Source organism: Penicillium maclennaniae (genome assembly GCF_028827695.1).
Source record: "Penicillium maclennaniae strain IBT 15551 chromosome Unknown utg000002l:1.0-2354659.0:1.0-2356205.0, whole genome shotgun sequence".
NCBI lineage: Eukaryota > Fungi > Ascomycota > Eurotiomycetes > Eurotiales > Aspergillaceae > Penicillium > Penicillium maclennaniae.
Genome location: NW_026623214.1, coordinates 475105 through 491633, shown reverse-complemented (window position 1 = coordinate 491633; position 16529 = coordinate 475105). Strand labels below are relative to the sequence as shown.

Below are 16529 nucleotides of genomic sequence, written 5' to 3'. Positions count from 1 at the left end.
GGCCACCTGGATTGCCTATATGCATATTTGGTGGGTTGATCCATGCTGAGAATCGCCCTCAGTGATTATTTGCTAATGACTACATAGGAGTTTGATATCTTCTGCGAAGCATGTGTATAAAGATGGCGTCATGTACGATATTCCTTGATGTATTATAAACAACAACTCGCCTCTATCCTCGATCGAAGGACTTATATCCGAAGACATGATTCTTATATTGACGGTGACATTTGTGCCAAGCTACTTGACTGGGAGCTCTGCGAATGTTTCCATGGCGCTTTTGTTGCTTGAAAGGAGACAGATGACGGTCTGAGCGACAAACCCTTGTTTCCTGAGATGTACATACCTGCTCAGGTTTCTGAATTAGGCCGCCATGACGGAAGCAGAAGATTGGCCGGTACTTGACATCGAGGATATACCACTGTAGTCAAAGCTTGGAGTAGCTCGATGTATATATTGTCGAACATTATACCTAACGTAACAATTCAATAGGGATGAGATTACGCATACTTAGTTGCACCACAAGGGCAAGGAGAAACAAAAAAGGGTCGATATCAACAGCATTGATAGAACTTCAATATGCAATCTTCGGGCAAAACCAATATTTGAAGCTCTGTACTACTTCTGTGGTCAAACCACCAGGTCGTACACTGCACAGATTATACCGAATCCGCCCGATGCACCCATCCAAGGCCGGCTACAATCGGAGGCCGGCTGAATTCCGGCCTCTGGACGCTAAGAAAGCCTATCTATGCCTTATCGTCCAATCAAAACTCAGTATATGAGCGCCAAATCTTGGCACTGGGTAAAATATAGAGGCTACAAAAGCACCTCGATGAAGAAAAGCATGTCTAATAGACCTTATCACCCGAATGGATGATAAAAATCGCCTCTCCAGGAATCAAGAGATCTACTCTGGGGTATTGATTAGTTCCCTAGGGTTCCGGTCCTTGTGGAAGGACGACTGCTAATCTCTGGAGACTGCTGGAAAAGGCTTAGCGCGTCCCCGTGACCGTTGGCTGCCCTCGCCGACTGGGCGGTTGTATAGAGCATCGCGAGATGTTGATGATGCTTAAATCTCTTATATTGACTCGGGGTATCTCTATGGGGCTCCCGAGTCAATTAAAGTATTTTGCAGAACCTTGAAGTCAAGCTAGATCGCCGATATCACCGGATCCACGCTATGTTGCGTTCTCTTTCGTAATGGTGGGAATGAGGCCGGAATTGATACCGGCCTCTGAGTATTATAAGAATCTGCTCCAAACCCGCCCAAATCCTCGAGCGATCTGTTCTCCTTTCATCTCCAGAGAAGCCTGAAATACTCCCTCCTCTTTTTTGGCCCATACACTTTCCTTTCTTAGTTCCCGACTTAGCCTTTTGACTTGGTCTAAGCCTTGATCACCCTACACAGCAAGCCTTCCCCTACCTGTGGCACGTACTCTCAACCTCCTACTTGAACATCTGCTCCATCCCTATCCTTTATCACTTGCCCATCGTTGTCTACCATCATGACTCGAACCCAGGTGCCCTACCCTTCCCCTACCACCCTGAAGAAGTTCCCTCATGTCCATGATGACCCGTCGTCCATGTCCCATGGCCTGGACCCCTTCACTATCACTACCTCCACTGGCTTTATGCCTTATGCTACTGCCCCTAGTGAGCTTCCTGAAGCCTTCAAGCCTCTTCAGTCTCTAGTGGAACGTCTTCCTGTCCTCAAGCTTGATGGGACACCTGGTCTGCTGGCGACGTATGAGCTTGGCCCTGTCGTCGACAATGACTTCCCTGACCTGACTGATGAGGTTAAGAAGCTGGTCCTACCTGATGGCACCCCCGATAAGTTCAACATCGCTGCCGTCTTCCGAGACTACACCTTCGTAGCCTCGTCGTACCTGCTTGAGCCCTGCTGGGAGAGCTGGAACAACAGCGCGGACAAGGGATACGGACTTGGTCGGGACTTCTTGCCCAAGTGTGTTGCTCGTCCTATGTACCTCTGTGCTCAGATGTAAGTACATCATACATCTCCTTTCTCATGCTTTGATCATACAAATTTGGATTTGTATTGTTGTTGGACCGCGCTAACACAACCTAGTCTGGACCTCCCTCCATTCATGTCTTATGCTGCCTCGTATGCTCTCTTCAACTATACCCTTGCTGATCCCTCTAAGGGCTTGGACGAGTACTCCAACCTGCGTTTGATCCGTGGTTTCGAGCGTGGTCTTGATCCCAAGAGTTCCGAAGCCGGCTTTATCCTGACTCACGTTGACATGGTCAAGGAGACTGGTGCACTCATCAGTGGGGCTCTGCGCGTGGTTGATAACATTGAGCAGAACGGCCGTCGTGAGGATATTAACGATGGCTTCCGTGAGATCCTCAATGCCATGGAGAAGATCGAAGCTTCGATGGAGAGTATGTTGTCCCTTTACCTGTTCAACCCCGAATCCACTTCTTCACCTGATTGAACCAAGCTCACAATCTCATAGCCATGTGGGGAAACTCTAAGCCAGCCGAGTATCTCTCTTTCCGCGTCTTCATCTTCGGCATCACAAACCAATCCATGTTCCCCAAAGGTGTGGTCTACGACGGCTGCGAAGACAACAAGCCTCTCCACTTCCGTGGCGAGAGTGGTGCCAACGACAGTATCGTACGTATATGACTACCCATCACCTATCAAAATCTAACCTTATAGATCCCCCTTCTCGATCATCTCTGCGAGATCCCCATGCCCTCGACCCCTCTCACCAAAATCCTTCACGAGTTCCGTGCCTACCGACCCCTTCCGCACCGCGAGTTCCTCACCTACATCCGCGAAAAGTCAGAGGAACTCGGTGTCCAGAAATATTCATGCCAAGACTCCGAGACGGCTGTCCTCTTCCTTAAGACTCTGAACCATGTTCGTAGCTTCCGCTGGCGTCATTGGCTATTCGCACGCGAGTACATTATCCGCCGCACCCCTCATCCTACTGCTACTGGTGGAAGTCCCATTGTTACTGTGAGTGTTCCGATCTCGCTATCGTTCATCGTACACAGGCTGACAGGTTCAGTGGCTCCCCAACCAATTGTCAGCAGTTATGGACCTCATGGTTACCATCTATGATAATCACCTCGCGCCTAAAGAGGGTGTTACCATTGTTGATGGTCATGAAGACCTGATCGCCTCACACCGTAAGCAGGTTGAACCTATGATGGAGCTTGTGCGGGATCAGAAGGAGAAGTTGGCCAAGGAAGTTGAGCGTTGGTGCAAGGAGCGTGGAGTCTGAAAGGTGCTTCCTCATTTCGTTTCGTTCATAGAGTACCCACGACTTTCTTTTCTCTCAAATGAAATGAACTATTTCAGCTTCTCGAAACCGCTGATCTTAAATCAATATCGCATTGTCAAGTCCAGAAGCCAATTGATGGGTATAGATTGTTCCATGCATACGTTTGTTAAACATTACATACCAGAATCATCAGAGCATTTTCAGTCAGTTCAGTACAAAGCGTGACTTTGAACCATGGCCGCGTCGCCTTCAACGTCCACAGCTGGCTTGGTTCCCCTCAGCTGATCAATGTGATCTTTCAAACCCTTGTTGAAGTTGAGAATACACATAATCGAGTTGATGATTGTGCAGGCCATCAACAAGATAGCTATTGAGGAGAACAGGCCCAAAGAGACTTTGTAGGATCCCAGCCCATCGGTGCTGTTGGTATACAATTTGTACAGCGTATTTATCTCACTAGCAATGAGACCGCAGATGAAGATCTATGGACGTTGAGCCTGAGACTTGTCCATAAAGGGCAATAGAGACTTACTACAGGAATCGACATGGATTTAGTCTTTTCATTTCGAGCGAATCTTGCAGCCAAAAAGAGTGCCAGGATAGCAATGGGTACCATGGCGGCGTTAATTATGAAATCATCATCGATGTGACCCATGGCGAGAAGGAGTTGAAGTTGACTTCCGAAGATGAAGAAAAAGTCAAATTTCAGCAAGGCGATGTATACCTAAAATTGTTCAATCATTCGTCTAACCCGCCCAACAAGGATCGCTCACACCGCAAGGATCTGGACTCACCTGATAAACATAATACCTCCGATTCATCTGCAAATCGGCACTGATGTTTTTATAAATCGACCACGAGAATTCCGCCCGCAATTTCCACGTCACTCCCATCATGATAATCGCCGCAACTCCCAATATCATCGGAACAAGCATTAGCTCGATATGATAATGATCGAACAGATCCAGACTGATTGTACTATTGGTCGCAAGACTCTTGATCGTCTTTTTCACTTCCCAGATTTGGATAATCCCATAGGTAAACAGTCCCAGATTACAAATGCATAATCCGACCAGCTGGAAGGTATTTTTGCGTCGCAAGGCATCGTAGGAGAGACCAAGTTCGTAGAGGAGAGCGAAAATGTATAATCCGAGAAAAGAGCGAAGCCGTAACGAGCCATCATCTGAGCCGAGATTGGAGAGGTGATCTGATATACTGATGAAGACCCATCTATCCAAAGGAAAAACGTTGAATTAGTTTTGATTCTCTGTTGATTTGGGTTTGTTGGTATCATTCATGATGATTCTCCGGGAAAAGGTTGGGCTGTGCGGGGAATCGTACGACTCGATTGCAACCGTAGCGATCGTCTCGATGATCACCGTTGTGAAGAACGTGCGCGTCCATAGCGTATTCGGAAAATACACCCTCGACCTGCGCTGTCCAGCCGCCGCGCGCAAGTTCTCATTCAAGGTTGCATCTAGAACGGGTGATTCAGGACGCGAAAAGTCGTCGAGTTCAATGTATCGGCCTGATTGAGGCAGTGGGGGTTTGGCATTGGGATCGTTATCAAAGGTAGTGCGCGCGATCACCGAGGACACCGTGTCTCGCATTGTCAATTAGAGGGTCTGTACCCCGGTGGAAGACATCGAGAGAATGAGGGAGAGGGAGAGAAGGCGAGGTCAAGTTCAAACTATAGTCAATAATGGCCGATAGTCTCATTTCCCATCGGCCATCTATCAAGACGATTAACCTTATTGGCGACGGCACGCAGAAAAGCAGTGTGGAACCTCAAGGCGCGAATTGGGGCGCAGACCGCACTAGAAGAAGCCACAGCTCGAAATTAAATGGATCGTCAAGGATCGGAGTTACTTATTTCGAAACTAGTCTTGGCGGGCCAGGCACACCACGTTAATTTTGGGCAATTCGTGCGTATTTTCTTTCCATTTGACGCTAGTTGGCACTATTATGGAGACCCGAAAAGAATACGAAAGTCCCGAAGATAGCGTGTCCACGCGTATGCTATTTACGCTAGCAGAGCGGGTCTACCCCCTTTATTCTTCGTCAGGGCTGAAAGATAAATTTGGAACTTCGTCGACACTGGGGTAAATACTACTTTTTCAGAGGCCACATTAATCTAGGCGATCGGTGATAGGGATGCATATTAAAATGAGATCTTGATGTCATTTAATTAGTGCGGATCTTGCAACTATGTTATCACCTCTAATTCTCTTTCGCGTCCATAAGCCACAGCATCGGACGATACATCTTCACAGCCGCCGACAAGCAGCCGATCGAGCTTGACTCCATCGGTGGTAGTTCTAGCATCGGCGCACATTCGGATTGTGACCCCACTGATGCGCGTGTGAGAAACGTTTAGGACTTTTACATCAGGGGCGATTCCCAGGATGTATCGCACAAAAGCATCATTAACATCGCGCATATGAGAGATACTCAGTTCAGAGAGCTTGAAGTTGGGATTATGATGTTTCATCGCCAGGATGGCTTTCAGGTCGGCGGCAGACACATTGAAGCACTGGTCAATGAACACGGTCTGGATCGGTGCTAGTGTACCGATGAGGAATGTGGCGAGAATTTCCCCAGTGACAAACCCCGCATCGAGGAAAATAACGGTGTTCAGATTTGGTAAATTATTATCCAAGGCATCCAAAACTATAGGCGTCGATTTCCCTCCCACGATGCGGAGGCACTCCAGACTGGTGGGCAGGTGGACAAACGTGTCCCGCTCGATACATAGCCCGCTAAGGTCGAGACGGCGGAGTGGTGGATAGAACCCCTCATAGTGTTGCATGAAGATTTGCTGGTACCGTGGTGGGTTCCAGTCAAGTCGGAGCTCTTCCAGGTTCGGGTAGGCGCGAGGTTCAATGTCCTGGGTACTTGTTAGCGTTGTAAACAGCACGGACCGATCGAATGCTTACCACAAGGAGGTTAGGCAGAAGCACGCCGGGCACAGTCATGGGTGGGGTTGGAATCTGCTGAGTGGCCAATGTGATGCTCTTGAGGTTGGAGAGACTCTTCGGCCAGTGTCCACCTTCAATAAAAGCTAATGTGGAGGGCCTCACGTTCCACAGGGCAATGCGCTCGAGGCGGGGGAGCTCAATTAGGAGTCTGCCGAAATTATCGTGCGTTACCGATATGTCAGGCGACAGAGTAAGATTCTTTAATTGTTTGTGACCTTTGAACTTTTGGAAGAAATCCTTGAAGTCGTAGTCAACCCACAATTCGAGATGTTCAATGCGCGGACATCTGCTCAAGAATTCCATGGTTTTAGGCGTAGATGGAGTGGCTAGGTTCTTGATGATGGCACGAGTGAGCATAGCCTTTGAGCGACGGATGTATGATCGGACTGCTGTCCATGGCACTTTGCCTCGCGCTCCAGACAAGTCGATCTCCATCCATAGGGTGGGTCATGGAGCCAAAGAAACGCTCCCAGTCTTTACATACCCGCAGGATCGCCCTAACGAAGATGAGCTTACGAAATTCTTGAGGGTCAATCGTACTGACACGATGTTTTTGAAAGTGAAGTGTTGAATCACCATAGCCGCGATTTCAAGAGGAAGCATGGTGAAGGGATCATTCCGATTGAGCATCATGCGATCGTGGAGCTTCTTGTGTAAAAGCTCCATCATCTACAGGATCAATAAATGATCGGGACGACCATGGGACAAAAACGAACCTCTCGACGCGGATGTTTGCGCGGGAGAACCTTCAAACCATATGCGTAGATCTCCAACGCCTTTTCTGGCTTTCCTTCTAAAAGTAGAACTTTGGCACAGCGCAGATAACCCTGAAGATGGTCAGATCCGTCATGAGAGATGAGTGACGAGCAGCTTACTCGGTCATCATCTTTGCCTTTCTTAATCATATGTTTCGCATCACGGCGTGCCAGATCATACTGTTCAAGCTTACAGTATGTAGCAGCACGGTTATCAAGAATACCGATCGCATCGGCATCTTTCACGTTCAACGCCTTAGTCGGTGATTAGCTACCATTTCGGGTTAGGATGATTGATGGACTACCTCGCCAAAGGCTTCGATAGCAGCCTTGAAGTCACCCTTCTGGTATAACTTTTGGCCTCGTTGATGAGGGCCAGAGATAGGAAGCGGCATGGTCTCCTGCCATCGACTCAGCTTTGCCGAACCGATGTTGACCGCGGTCAAGGCACGGTACGTGTTTATTGCGGTTGGCCTGAGGCGAATAGTGTCTTGTTACCGCCTTGACATTGTGCCGTTAATCACCGCTCACAGTAATATTGTTCTGCCGAACTGGTCTCAACGCCCCGACGTAGCGGGCCATGTTTACTTTCTTCCGCTTTGGTTTGGATCTTCGGACACTGCGACAGCTCCACAACACGACATGGAGGCGCAGAACTTGCAAGCCGCTTCGACTTATGTCAATAATATCTTGCTGGCGCGGGGATTACTGAAGACAGGTCATCCGATTGACTTTGCGCAGCCTGAAAATGAAGATGGGGGGACTGAAGCTACCATGGCGCGGATTATCAACCTGGTTAATGACCTCGTTTTGAGGAGAGACGTACGTCGTCTCTATTCTGCTTGTCGCATTGATTCTCAACCATTTATAGCGCGAATCCGAACACCGTGAAAACCTGGCGACAACTATTCGCACGCTGCGCGCGAACGAGTCGGAGCAGACCATGGAAATTGTATGTGCATGTCGACAGGTCTTCATACCTTCCAAGGCCACTGACTCATGAATATTTTTCTCTAGGGAAAACTCAAGACAAAAGCGTCAGAGCTGAGTCGTTCTCTCGCTCTCGCAGAAGCTCAGGAGCGAAATCTCAAAACCAACATGGCTAAAGCCGAATCGACCATCCGAGGACTGAAGGAACAAGTCCAGCGCCTGAAGACCACTGTACAAACAGTTCGCGCGCAATGCGCCAACGATATCCGGAAACGTGATCTCGAAATGCAGAGACTCAAGTCGCATCTAGCTGAGCGACAACGGGGGAAGCGGGAGGGGTTGGGTGTCACGACTATCAACATCAATCCCGGCGCAGACCGGTCACGCTTCGGGGCGAGTGGTGGAGATCATATCAACGATCCCGGATACAGTTTGAAGCAGGAGACGACTGATTTCTTGACAGAGCTATGTCAAAATTTGAGTGACGAAAATGATACCCTTATTGAGCTTGCCCGAAACACTATTGGGACGTTGAAGGAGCTACAAGGTCTACCGCATGCTGAACCGGAGCATGAGGAGGATGAGGTGTCCGGGTTGTCCATAAGCCTAGGACCAAAGATGTCGGGGCCCGTGTCTACGCTTCCTACGTCTTGTGAAGAGCTGTCTAGTAACATGGAAACGGTACTGGAGCACCTGCGCACACTACTCACCAACCCTTCTTTCGTGCCGTTAGAAGAGGTTGAAGTTCGAGACGAAGAAATTAAGTCCTTGCGTGAAAGCTGGGAGAAGATGGAAAAGCGGTGGAAGCAAGCTGTTGCCATGATGGATGGATGGCAACAGCGTCTAGCAGATGGCGGAGACGGTGTGCGCATGGAGGAGTTGAAGCGAGGCATGAATCTTGATCTAAGCTTCACTTCCAACGATGAGGCAAGCATGCTCAGCAGGGCTTCAAACATCTCGCCTATCCTGGAAGACCAGGAAGAGACGAGCGATGCCAAGGAACAAGTCACCGAGGAGCCAGAGGTCCCACAGACCCGATCAAAGCTTCGTAAGCTGCCCAAGCGCTCTGAACGGGCTCTGCAAGAGCGCAGCGACAACGCCCGGCCCAAGCGACTCCGCAAAGTATCCTTTACGCCGGGTCTGCAAGGATCACCATGCGAACCCACCCCCAACAAGACAGAAGATGAAACGCTTCTGATCAAAGCCTACAAAGCCAATACCGTGGCCCGCAGACCGTCACGACGAAAGACAGATTCCAAGCCCACTCGCCAGGTAGGGAAAGTCCTAATTTCCAGTGTGATCGAATATTAACTCATCTAGGCCGATGGCGCTGAACCACGAATGAGCGTCCGTCAGAAACTAGCCGCAGCCGAAGACGAGGCTCGCGATGCCGCACAATCACTCAAAGAAAAGGAAACGCGCAAGCGCAGCAGATCCGAGAAGTCATCGAGCCGATCGGGCGGTCGACGTCGGAGCACACTCACCAGCGACGAACTAGATGATCTCATGGGAATGTCTCGATGAGGGATAAAGAGGCTCATGTGAATACTGTATATACCGAGCGAGCATTGTAAATATGGAGTGGGCTCTATGGTAGATTTAGCTGTAATGCATAATTTCGGTGTTGCCATAAACCATGAAGATGATGGGTGAAAACGAACCTCGGCTCAGTCGGTTCTCCGCATATTTCAAATGTTAACGCAAGCTCCACCCCAAGCTTGCCGTGGTCCTTTCGATATCGAGAAGATTTTCAATCACCGTAACTCTTCCATACCAATTCCAAAGCCTCCCATAACTATCCAACCTCCAACTCAAAACTCTCCCATCTCCGCACCCAACATATCAACACTACCACAATGACGTCCCCAGCAAAAGAATTCCACGGCTGGGTCGCCCACGACTCTACAAGCCCCCCTAACATACACAACATTCACTCCCAAGCCATTCACCCCGACTGACATCGAGATCCGCATCACGCACTGCGGAATCTGCGGCACAGACGTCCACACTCTTCGCTCCGGCTGGGCACCAACAGACTACCCCTGCGTCGTCGGCCACGAAATAATCGGCTACGTCGAGCGCATTGGCTCGTCCGTCCCAACACTTCCCTCTTCGCCCGCATCCCGATCTATCAAAGTAGGTGATCGCGTCGGGGTCGGCGCGCAGAGCATGTCCTGTCTCAAGGCCGATTGTGAGGCATGCGCAGATGGACAGGAAAGTTACTGTGCGCGCATGACGGCGACTTATAATAGTCGGTATGCGGATAAGTCAAAATCCTATGGTGGGTTTGCGGAGCGGTGGCGCGGTCCTGCGCATTTCGTGGTGAAGATTCCTGAGTCGTTGCCTTCTGCTCAGGCTGCGCCGTTGCTATGTGGTGGTGTTACGGTGTATGCGCCTTTGAGAAAGTATGGCGCTGGGCCTGGGAAGAGTGTTGGGATTGTGGGGATCGGGGGGTTAGGACATATGGGTGTGTTGTTTGCGAAAGCGCTAGGTGCGGATCGGGTAGTTGCGATATCGCGATCCAGCTCGAAGAAGAAGGATGCTGTTGAGGGCCTTGGGGCGGATGGATTCATTGCCACTGGTGAGGATAAGGGGTGGGCGAAGAAGTATTCGCGGACCCTGGATGTGATTATTTGTACTGTTTCTGGGCCGGATATGCCGTTGGCGGGGTATTTGAGGTTGTTGAAGAGGGATGGGGTGTTTGTGCAGGTTGGAGCCCCGGAGGATGCTTTGCCGCCGTTGATGGCGTTTTCGTTGATTCAAAAGGGAGTCAAGATTACGGGGTCGAGTATTGGGAGTCCGGAGGATTTGAGGATGATGTTGAAGTTGGCGGAGGAGAAGAAGGTTTTGCCATGGATTCAGGAGAGAAGGATGGGAGATGTCAATCAGGCGTTGGTTGATATGCATGAGGGGAAGGCGAGGTATCGATATGTTTTGAAGAACGGGGAACAAGCGAAGCTGTAGATAGGATACTGGTTGTATATGGAATTGACTGTCTCTTGTACAGTTTTGATTTACACTGGGAGCTATTCAAGATATGAGGACGCAAGAAGAGAGAGGTTGAAGTAAGATCGAGGACCTTGGGAGTAGTTTTAGTACATCGAACCATTAAGCTCCTAAACAAAGCTCAATGATGGGGCCGTCGCCAGCTTCCATCTTCCTGCATCTCCCTCCTATTTTTTCAACCCCAGGAATAGATGTAATGAAAACTGCATAAGATTTGGCTGGGCCACGATCAAGATCATTCTCGTTTACGGCCAATTGGACCTTGTGGTTTTTTTTTTCCCCCCATGTTTGGCAATTCTTACTAGCATCATAAACTGTTAGGTTTGTCCGCTGCGCATCAAACATATTTGTACCTCTATGAAGGAATTCTTCACTCTATGTCCCGCAACGACGAATGTCACAGTCACCACTTCCTCTAAGCCTCAGGATTGGTTGCATTCTATTTCGGTGAAGACCAATTCGGGTATTCTCCATTGCAAGTCTACTTTGACCGAGACCCATCTATACTCCACCACGTGACCGTAAGGTTTAGCTCACTGTAACCTTGGTCTTGGCTGATGGAGAAGACAAGGTTGAGTGACCATCAAAATCATCGCCAGAATAGTTAGACCCACTCAGAATATCACCATACAGATCTCCAATGCTGAAGAAGCATCTACAAGGGGTCCCAATCAGAGAGCATCCGTACGGACCTGGCACGTGACCGTGACACTGTATTTGGGGGCCGCGCGAGTGATTGGCCCAGCACCGTGCACTGCCTTCCAGATGTGCTGAATTTGGGGCCATGCGGCGTATTGCGCCCGGTTCAAAACAATTCTGGTCCAGTGAAATGTATCGCCTCAGGCCTCTGAGCCTTGCGATGATCACTTGGTTTGTCGGTGCGTCTGACGTGTGCCCCATCTGACATCCGTCAGGACAATATATATAAAGTCCCCAGCGTTGCGGTAGACTGAATGCAAAGTAAGCATTTTCAAAGCAGAATCAGTTCGAAGGATTACACACGATGACTCCCCACCCACGCGTCTCAGCCCAATACCACATTGCCCATAGTGTCTGGCGGCATGACTACGAGGTCTCAGGGTCGCATGTTTTCCACGTGGATAACTCTAGTCTCCGACCGGGCAAGCCAGACCTGACGTTCCACGCCGGCCTGGACACAAACGCCCCCCGTCGCGGGAGTTTGCAAATTCCGACACTTTTCTTCCGACACCGAAATCGGGCTAGGCGACCCGAGCAAGCCAGGAATCAGTTGGGAGCGTATGAGCCGAGAAAGCCTGCGTAAAGTCCAATACGCCTTCGGGCTAAATTGTGGTGACGGCCGGCATCACCGCTTTACATGGAAAAAGACTAGTTCGCTAGGCGGCAGCCATTCTGGAAACCTAAAGCTGGTCGACGAGTCGAGTGGGAATGTGGTCGCCGTCTTTTCCTCGGGTGGATCCTTCTCGATGAAGACGGGCCAGCTAGACATTTATACGGATTATGGTGAACGATTCGCGATCATGGTGCTCATCTCAGGCATTGCGCTCCGCGAGAAGTTGAGACGGGCGAAGAACGCTTCTGGGAACAGCGTGGGCTCCGCGGGGGCCGCAGGTGGGGGCTGTTAGCCAAGAGCCAAGCATTTGAACCCTGAGAACTAATACGAAGTAACGAGACACGAACGTGGGGAATATGTAGCGGTATGGAATATAGCGTCTGTTAGGACTTGGCGTACTGTATTGTTTGTTTGTTTTTTACTTCTCTTGGGTGATACCGGCCCAGTGTTAGCCAATCTTCACTGCAGTTTGAACCTATTTCAGAGTGGATCCAACCCTAAGAGCTAATGAAAAAGCTTGGGAGTCGGCTAGCTCCGGCGCGGACCTTTGACCGGACCCTGCATACCAAGCCTTTGGTGCGAGGCAGTGCAAGCGATGCAAGACAATGTTTCAGACCATACAAGCTTCGCAGTTTGATCGACAGGGTTCATTAGGTCATCCACGGTGCCTGTGCCCCTCGGGGAGTATATCGTGTTGTGAATGCTGTTGCCTACGCATGGTCGACTTTGGGGCCATTGGGCGAAATTTTTCTAGTTTCCGTACCTTAATTTCCGTTTCTTATTTTCTTATTATTGCTTGGTGCCGAGCCTTATTCCGAGCCTCTTCTATTCAGGCTTTCTCGGCCATGAATATGAAGTTCGTTTCGGTTTCGGTTTCGTGACTATGGCGCTCCGACGACCGCACCGGAAATCCCGGCACGGGTGCATGGAATGCAAGCGGAGACGAGTCAAGGTGTGTTTTTTTTCCCCATCAACTCATAGGGCTGAGTTCGGTGTTGATATTGATGGCAGTGCGACGAGGCCAGGCCGACCTGCTCCAACTGCCAAAAACGACATGCGGAGTGTGAGTATGGTTCGTCCAGCTCCTTGCTCTGGGCTAATGAAGAGCCCTCGGGGAGATTATCGTCGCGTGCCTCGGGGTCGGACAGTGGACTGCACGGTGACCTTTCACTGGGAAGCCCCGGCTCCGATTCATTGGGATTATTAGGGAGACTGAGCGGCGATAGCTCGACCCCCGCTGCTCCCACCGCGTTGAATCTGCATGATCTCGAGCTGATGATGCAATGGTGCAATGCGACGTTCTACACGCTCTCTCGGAATGAGCGCACAGATGCAATCTGGCGAAAAGCAGTCCCGGAAGAAGGCCTTCGGCATCCATTCCTGATGCATGGTATTCTGGCTCTGTCTTCTCTGCATTTGGCGAGGACCGCGCCCGAGGCTTCGGGGCGGGCTGCGTACCTCAATCGTGCGGTGGCGCACCAAAACCAAGCATTGTCGCTGTTTCGCGAGCTTTTGGGCGATATTAATGAAGGAAATGCTAAAGCGATGTTTGCATTCGCCGGCATCGTCGTCGTCTACACTTTTGGCTTCCCCCATACACCTGATGTGCACGATCCATGGACCTGTGTGGACGACCTGTACCAGGTTCTCGTCTTGACCCGAGGTGTTTCACAAGTCATTCGATCTCCAGCCGACTTCCTCAGCCACGGATCCTTTGCACCAATTCTCCAAGTTGACGAAAACCCCGCGCCATTACCAGACGACGCGACCACAGCAATCCGACGCCTCCACGAAGCCAACGAGATATGTCGCGCCCGCGACCCACACCACGAGACAGACGCCTACACCGTAACAATCGACAATATCGCCGAAATGTTGAGCTGGGCTTATGGCGGCACGACCTCGACAGTCATCGCGGGCAGATGGGCCATCAAGCTGCCGCCACGGTTCTTGGACCTGCTACGCGAGCGGGAACCATTGGCACTCGTAATGTTAGCGCATTATGGCGTGCTTTTACAGCATCTGGAGCATCGTTGGTGCTTTGAAGAGTGGTGTGTGCGGGTTGCAAAAGCCGTGTGGGCGATTTTGGACGATCAGTGGAGACCGCTGGTTCATTGGGCGATGGGAAGGATCCTCGGCGAAAATTACCTCGAGCAGATTGACACCCTGTGATGGAAACGATGGGATACGATAGTCTCGCAAAAAATCCCCCCAAAATTCATTTGTTTTGGAAATTGCAGGCTAAATGTCATTAGCGAGGCCCGTCACACACGCTCTACACCAACATCGATCCGTCGGAGATGCTCAACCCGCCTTTTGTCGTCATGACATGTCCCCGACCAAGGAGACAGTTGACCTCGCTTGGATGAATCACAATGAAAATCACCATAAGAACAAACATCAACAATCCATCGAAAACATAAATAAATACCTCGTTACTCATGAGGGTCCCATCGGTACCCTGGGCGTACTCGACAACACGAACAACGGACCGAACGAGCACCAAGATGGACGACGTGTGCAAGGCATACATGTGTTTCCGCCAAGGCGTATGATCAGCCGCAATTACTGCACTCGGATGCGAGATCAACCTGCTCTGGAACACCAGGGTGCTGATCAGGAAGAACCCGAAGAAGAGGATCTGCACAATCAATCCGCCAACAATCACATTCTGCCCAGTATTGGAGGGTTTATAACTTCCAGAGTCACTCGAGCCGCTGACCATAATCCCGGCCCCTATCGACATGAATCAGCAAACATCTCACCATGAGATCTGGGAAGCATACCAGAAGCCTGCATCAAGAAACTCAACACATCCCCGCCCACAAAGATCTTCGTCATCCAATTCACTCTCACGAGGGCAAATCGCTCCCCCTTCACAAGGACAATAACTCTTCCAAGCTCCATATAGATACTCGCCGCAAATAGCGCTGGTGCGATCAGCAGCAATGTGCTCTGGATGATATACGGCCCTGTTGTCCAATTGGGTGATTGTTGCGCGGACATGGCACGTCCAATATACCCGACCGTTTCGACTGATATTGTTAGATGACCTCTTCTCAAAAGTTGGGGTTATGCACGTACAGTATCCGCCGAGAACGAGCGGGATGAAGAACCATGTGCGCGTGCGAAAGAGATGGTATGTGTGGAGTAGGGTAACAATAGCGAAGAGGATTATGAAGAGGACTGCGGCGCCCATTGAGGGGTAATACTGGTATGCTATCCAGCCATCGTGGGAAGACATTGTGTCTGTTTGCGTGCTGTCACTTGCTCTTGAGCCTGAGTTGGAAGCTAGAAAGGGATTCACAAGGAAATGAGATGTATAGCAGAGAAAACAATATAAAGGCAGACCAGCAGCTAGCCTGCTTAAATAATTAAACAAGCCTTCTCCAACATAACAATTCCCTCGAGTACTTCAACGCCTGAAATGAGAAAAGGCAACATCATTCCCTATCTGACCAATCCCTTTCGCATCTCCAATGCCACTTGCATGATTCCTTAGTGGATCTCGTATATCTCGTAACTAGCAACAGAACGGGTATAACCTTATTTATCTTCCACCAATCAGGATCCTTGTCGTGGACAGGGATCTATAGATCGATGGCCACTTGGTGTAAAACTGGGGCAAAAGGGGATTTAGTCGTTAGGCATCTGCTTTCTACATCTTATTCGTGTTGCGCTCTGCTTTAGGCTAGTGGCATTGGTGGGTCCTAATAATAGAACGAGTGCGCTCAGTTAGTTCACTATTGTTGTGCATCTCTTTCGATATTTCCTCGATCTTGATTACAGATTTTCTTACCCAAGACTTTCCTTTCTGTATATACCTGTAAGCACGAGTAGCGCGTTCTTATTAGGCATAGGTCAGAACAGTGTACATGAACTCATCTACAAAACCCTGTCTCTTCAGAGAATATCATACTTGAGACTGCTCAATACGAAGGTTGTATGTTTAGAGGAGCGAAGGAAACCCTCCCGCTCCATGTGATCACTGATAATAGAAGAAAAGTTGACTTCTTCATTCAAGATAGCTCCGTGGAAGCGAATCCCCGATTCCTTTGCTACCTGGAAACTCCTTCAAAACCACCGCAGCATATACACCAATATCTACGTGAACTTGAACGAATAGTGCACGAAATGAATGGATGAATTGAAAAATTGAGGGTTTCTTATCGTTTGGTTTCCTTTAATATCTTCGTTGGCATCTTTCCTGATCGATTGAATTTGAGCCTCGACACCTGAAGATGAAGGCGATAAGTATCAAACCACGTGACCTATATTTTCACGGGCTTCT

General features: G+C 49.8%; 8 protein-coding genes across 8 annotated transcripts; 5 read left to right on the top strand and 3 right to left on the bottom strand.

Moving 5' to 3' along the window:
* Positions 1-1508: 1508 nt before the first annotated feature.
* On the top strand, positions 1509-3257 carry N7477_001408 (indoleamine 2,3-dioxygenase family protein; the record flags this gene model as incomplete). The annotated part of the gene is made up of 5 exons (XM_056963071.1): positions 1509-2002; positions 2090-2406; positions 2481-2641; positions 2687-2989; positions 3042-3257. 5 exons carry the CDS (start codon positions 1509-1511, stop codon positions 3255-3257), a joined length of 1491 nt encoding a protein of 496 aa, XP_056825990.1.
* A 209-nt stretch (positions 3258-3466) lies between these two features.
* Positions 3467-4867, bottom strand: N7477_001407 (uncharacterized protein; the record flags this gene model as incomplete). Its single annotated transcript, XM_056963070.1, has 4 exons — positions 3467-3739; positions 3790-3981; positions 4052-4487; positions 4599-4867. 4 exons carry the CDS (start codon positions 4865-4867, stop codon positions 3467-3469), a joined length of 1170 nt encoding a protein of 389 aa, XP_056825989.1.
* A 596-nt stretch (positions 4868-5463) lies between these two features.
* On the bottom strand, positions 5464-7385 carry N7477_001406 (Leucine Rich Repeat domain protein; the record flags this gene model as incomplete). Its single annotated transcript, XM_056963069.1, has 7 exons — positions 5464-6144; positions 6194-6664; positions 6720-6732; positions 6780-6904; positions 6952-7062; positions 7111-7245; positions 7296-7385. 7 exons carry the CDS (start codon positions 7383-7385, stop codon positions 5464-5466), a joined length of 1626 nt encoding a protein of 541 aa, XP_056825988.1.
* Positions 7386-7632: 247 nt separating this feature from the next.
* On the top strand, positions 7633-9444 carry N7477_001405 (uncharacterized protein; the record flags this gene model as incomplete). Its single annotated transcript, XM_056963068.1, has 4 exons — positions 7633-7812; positions 7862-7942; positions 8008-9192; positions 9241-9444. 4 exons carry the CDS (start codon positions 7633-7635, stop codon positions 9442-9444), a joined length of 1650 nt encoding a protein of 549 aa, XP_056825987.1.
* A 332-nt stretch (positions 9445-9776) lies between these two features.
* Positions 9777-10884, top strand: N7477_001404 (NAD(P)-dependent alcohol dehydrogenase; the record flags this gene model as incomplete). The annotated part of the gene is made up of 2 exons (XM_056963067.1): positions 9777-9809; positions 9862-10884. 2 exons carry the CDS (start codon positions 9777-9779, stop codon positions 10882-10884), a joined length of 1056 nt encoding a protein of 351 aa, XP_056825986.1.
* A 1045-nt stretch (positions 10885-11929) lies between these two features.
* On the top strand, positions 11930-12530 carry N7477_001403 (uncharacterized protein; the record flags this gene model as incomplete). Its single annotated transcript, XM_056963066.1, is given in 2 exon segments — positions 11930-12095; positions 12106-12530. 2 exon segments carry the CDS (start codon positions 11930-11932, stop codon positions 12528-12530), a joined length of 591 nt encoding a protein of 196 aa, XP_056825985.1.
* A 591-nt stretch (positions 12531-13121) lies between these two features.
* Positions 13122-14410, top strand: N7477_001402 (Zn(II)2Cys6 transcription factor domain-containing protein; the record flags this gene model as incomplete). The annotated part of the gene is made up of 2 exons (XM_056963065.1): positions 13122-13190; positions 13250-14410. 2 exons carry the CDS (start codon positions 13122-13124, stop codon positions 14408-14410), a joined length of 1230 nt encoding a protein of 409 aa, XP_056825984.1.
* A 103-nt stretch (positions 14411-14513) lies between these two features.
* On the bottom strand, positions 14514-15482 carry N7477_001401 (RTA1 domain-containing protein; the record flags this gene model as incomplete). The annotated part of the gene is made up of 3 exons (XM_056963064.1): positions 14514-14974; positions 15025-15273; positions 15323-15482. 3 exons carry the CDS (start codon positions 15480-15482, stop codon positions 14514-14516), a joined length of 870 nt encoding a protein of 289 aa, XP_056825983.1.
* Between the last annotated feature and the right edge of the window lie 1047 nt (positions 15483-16529).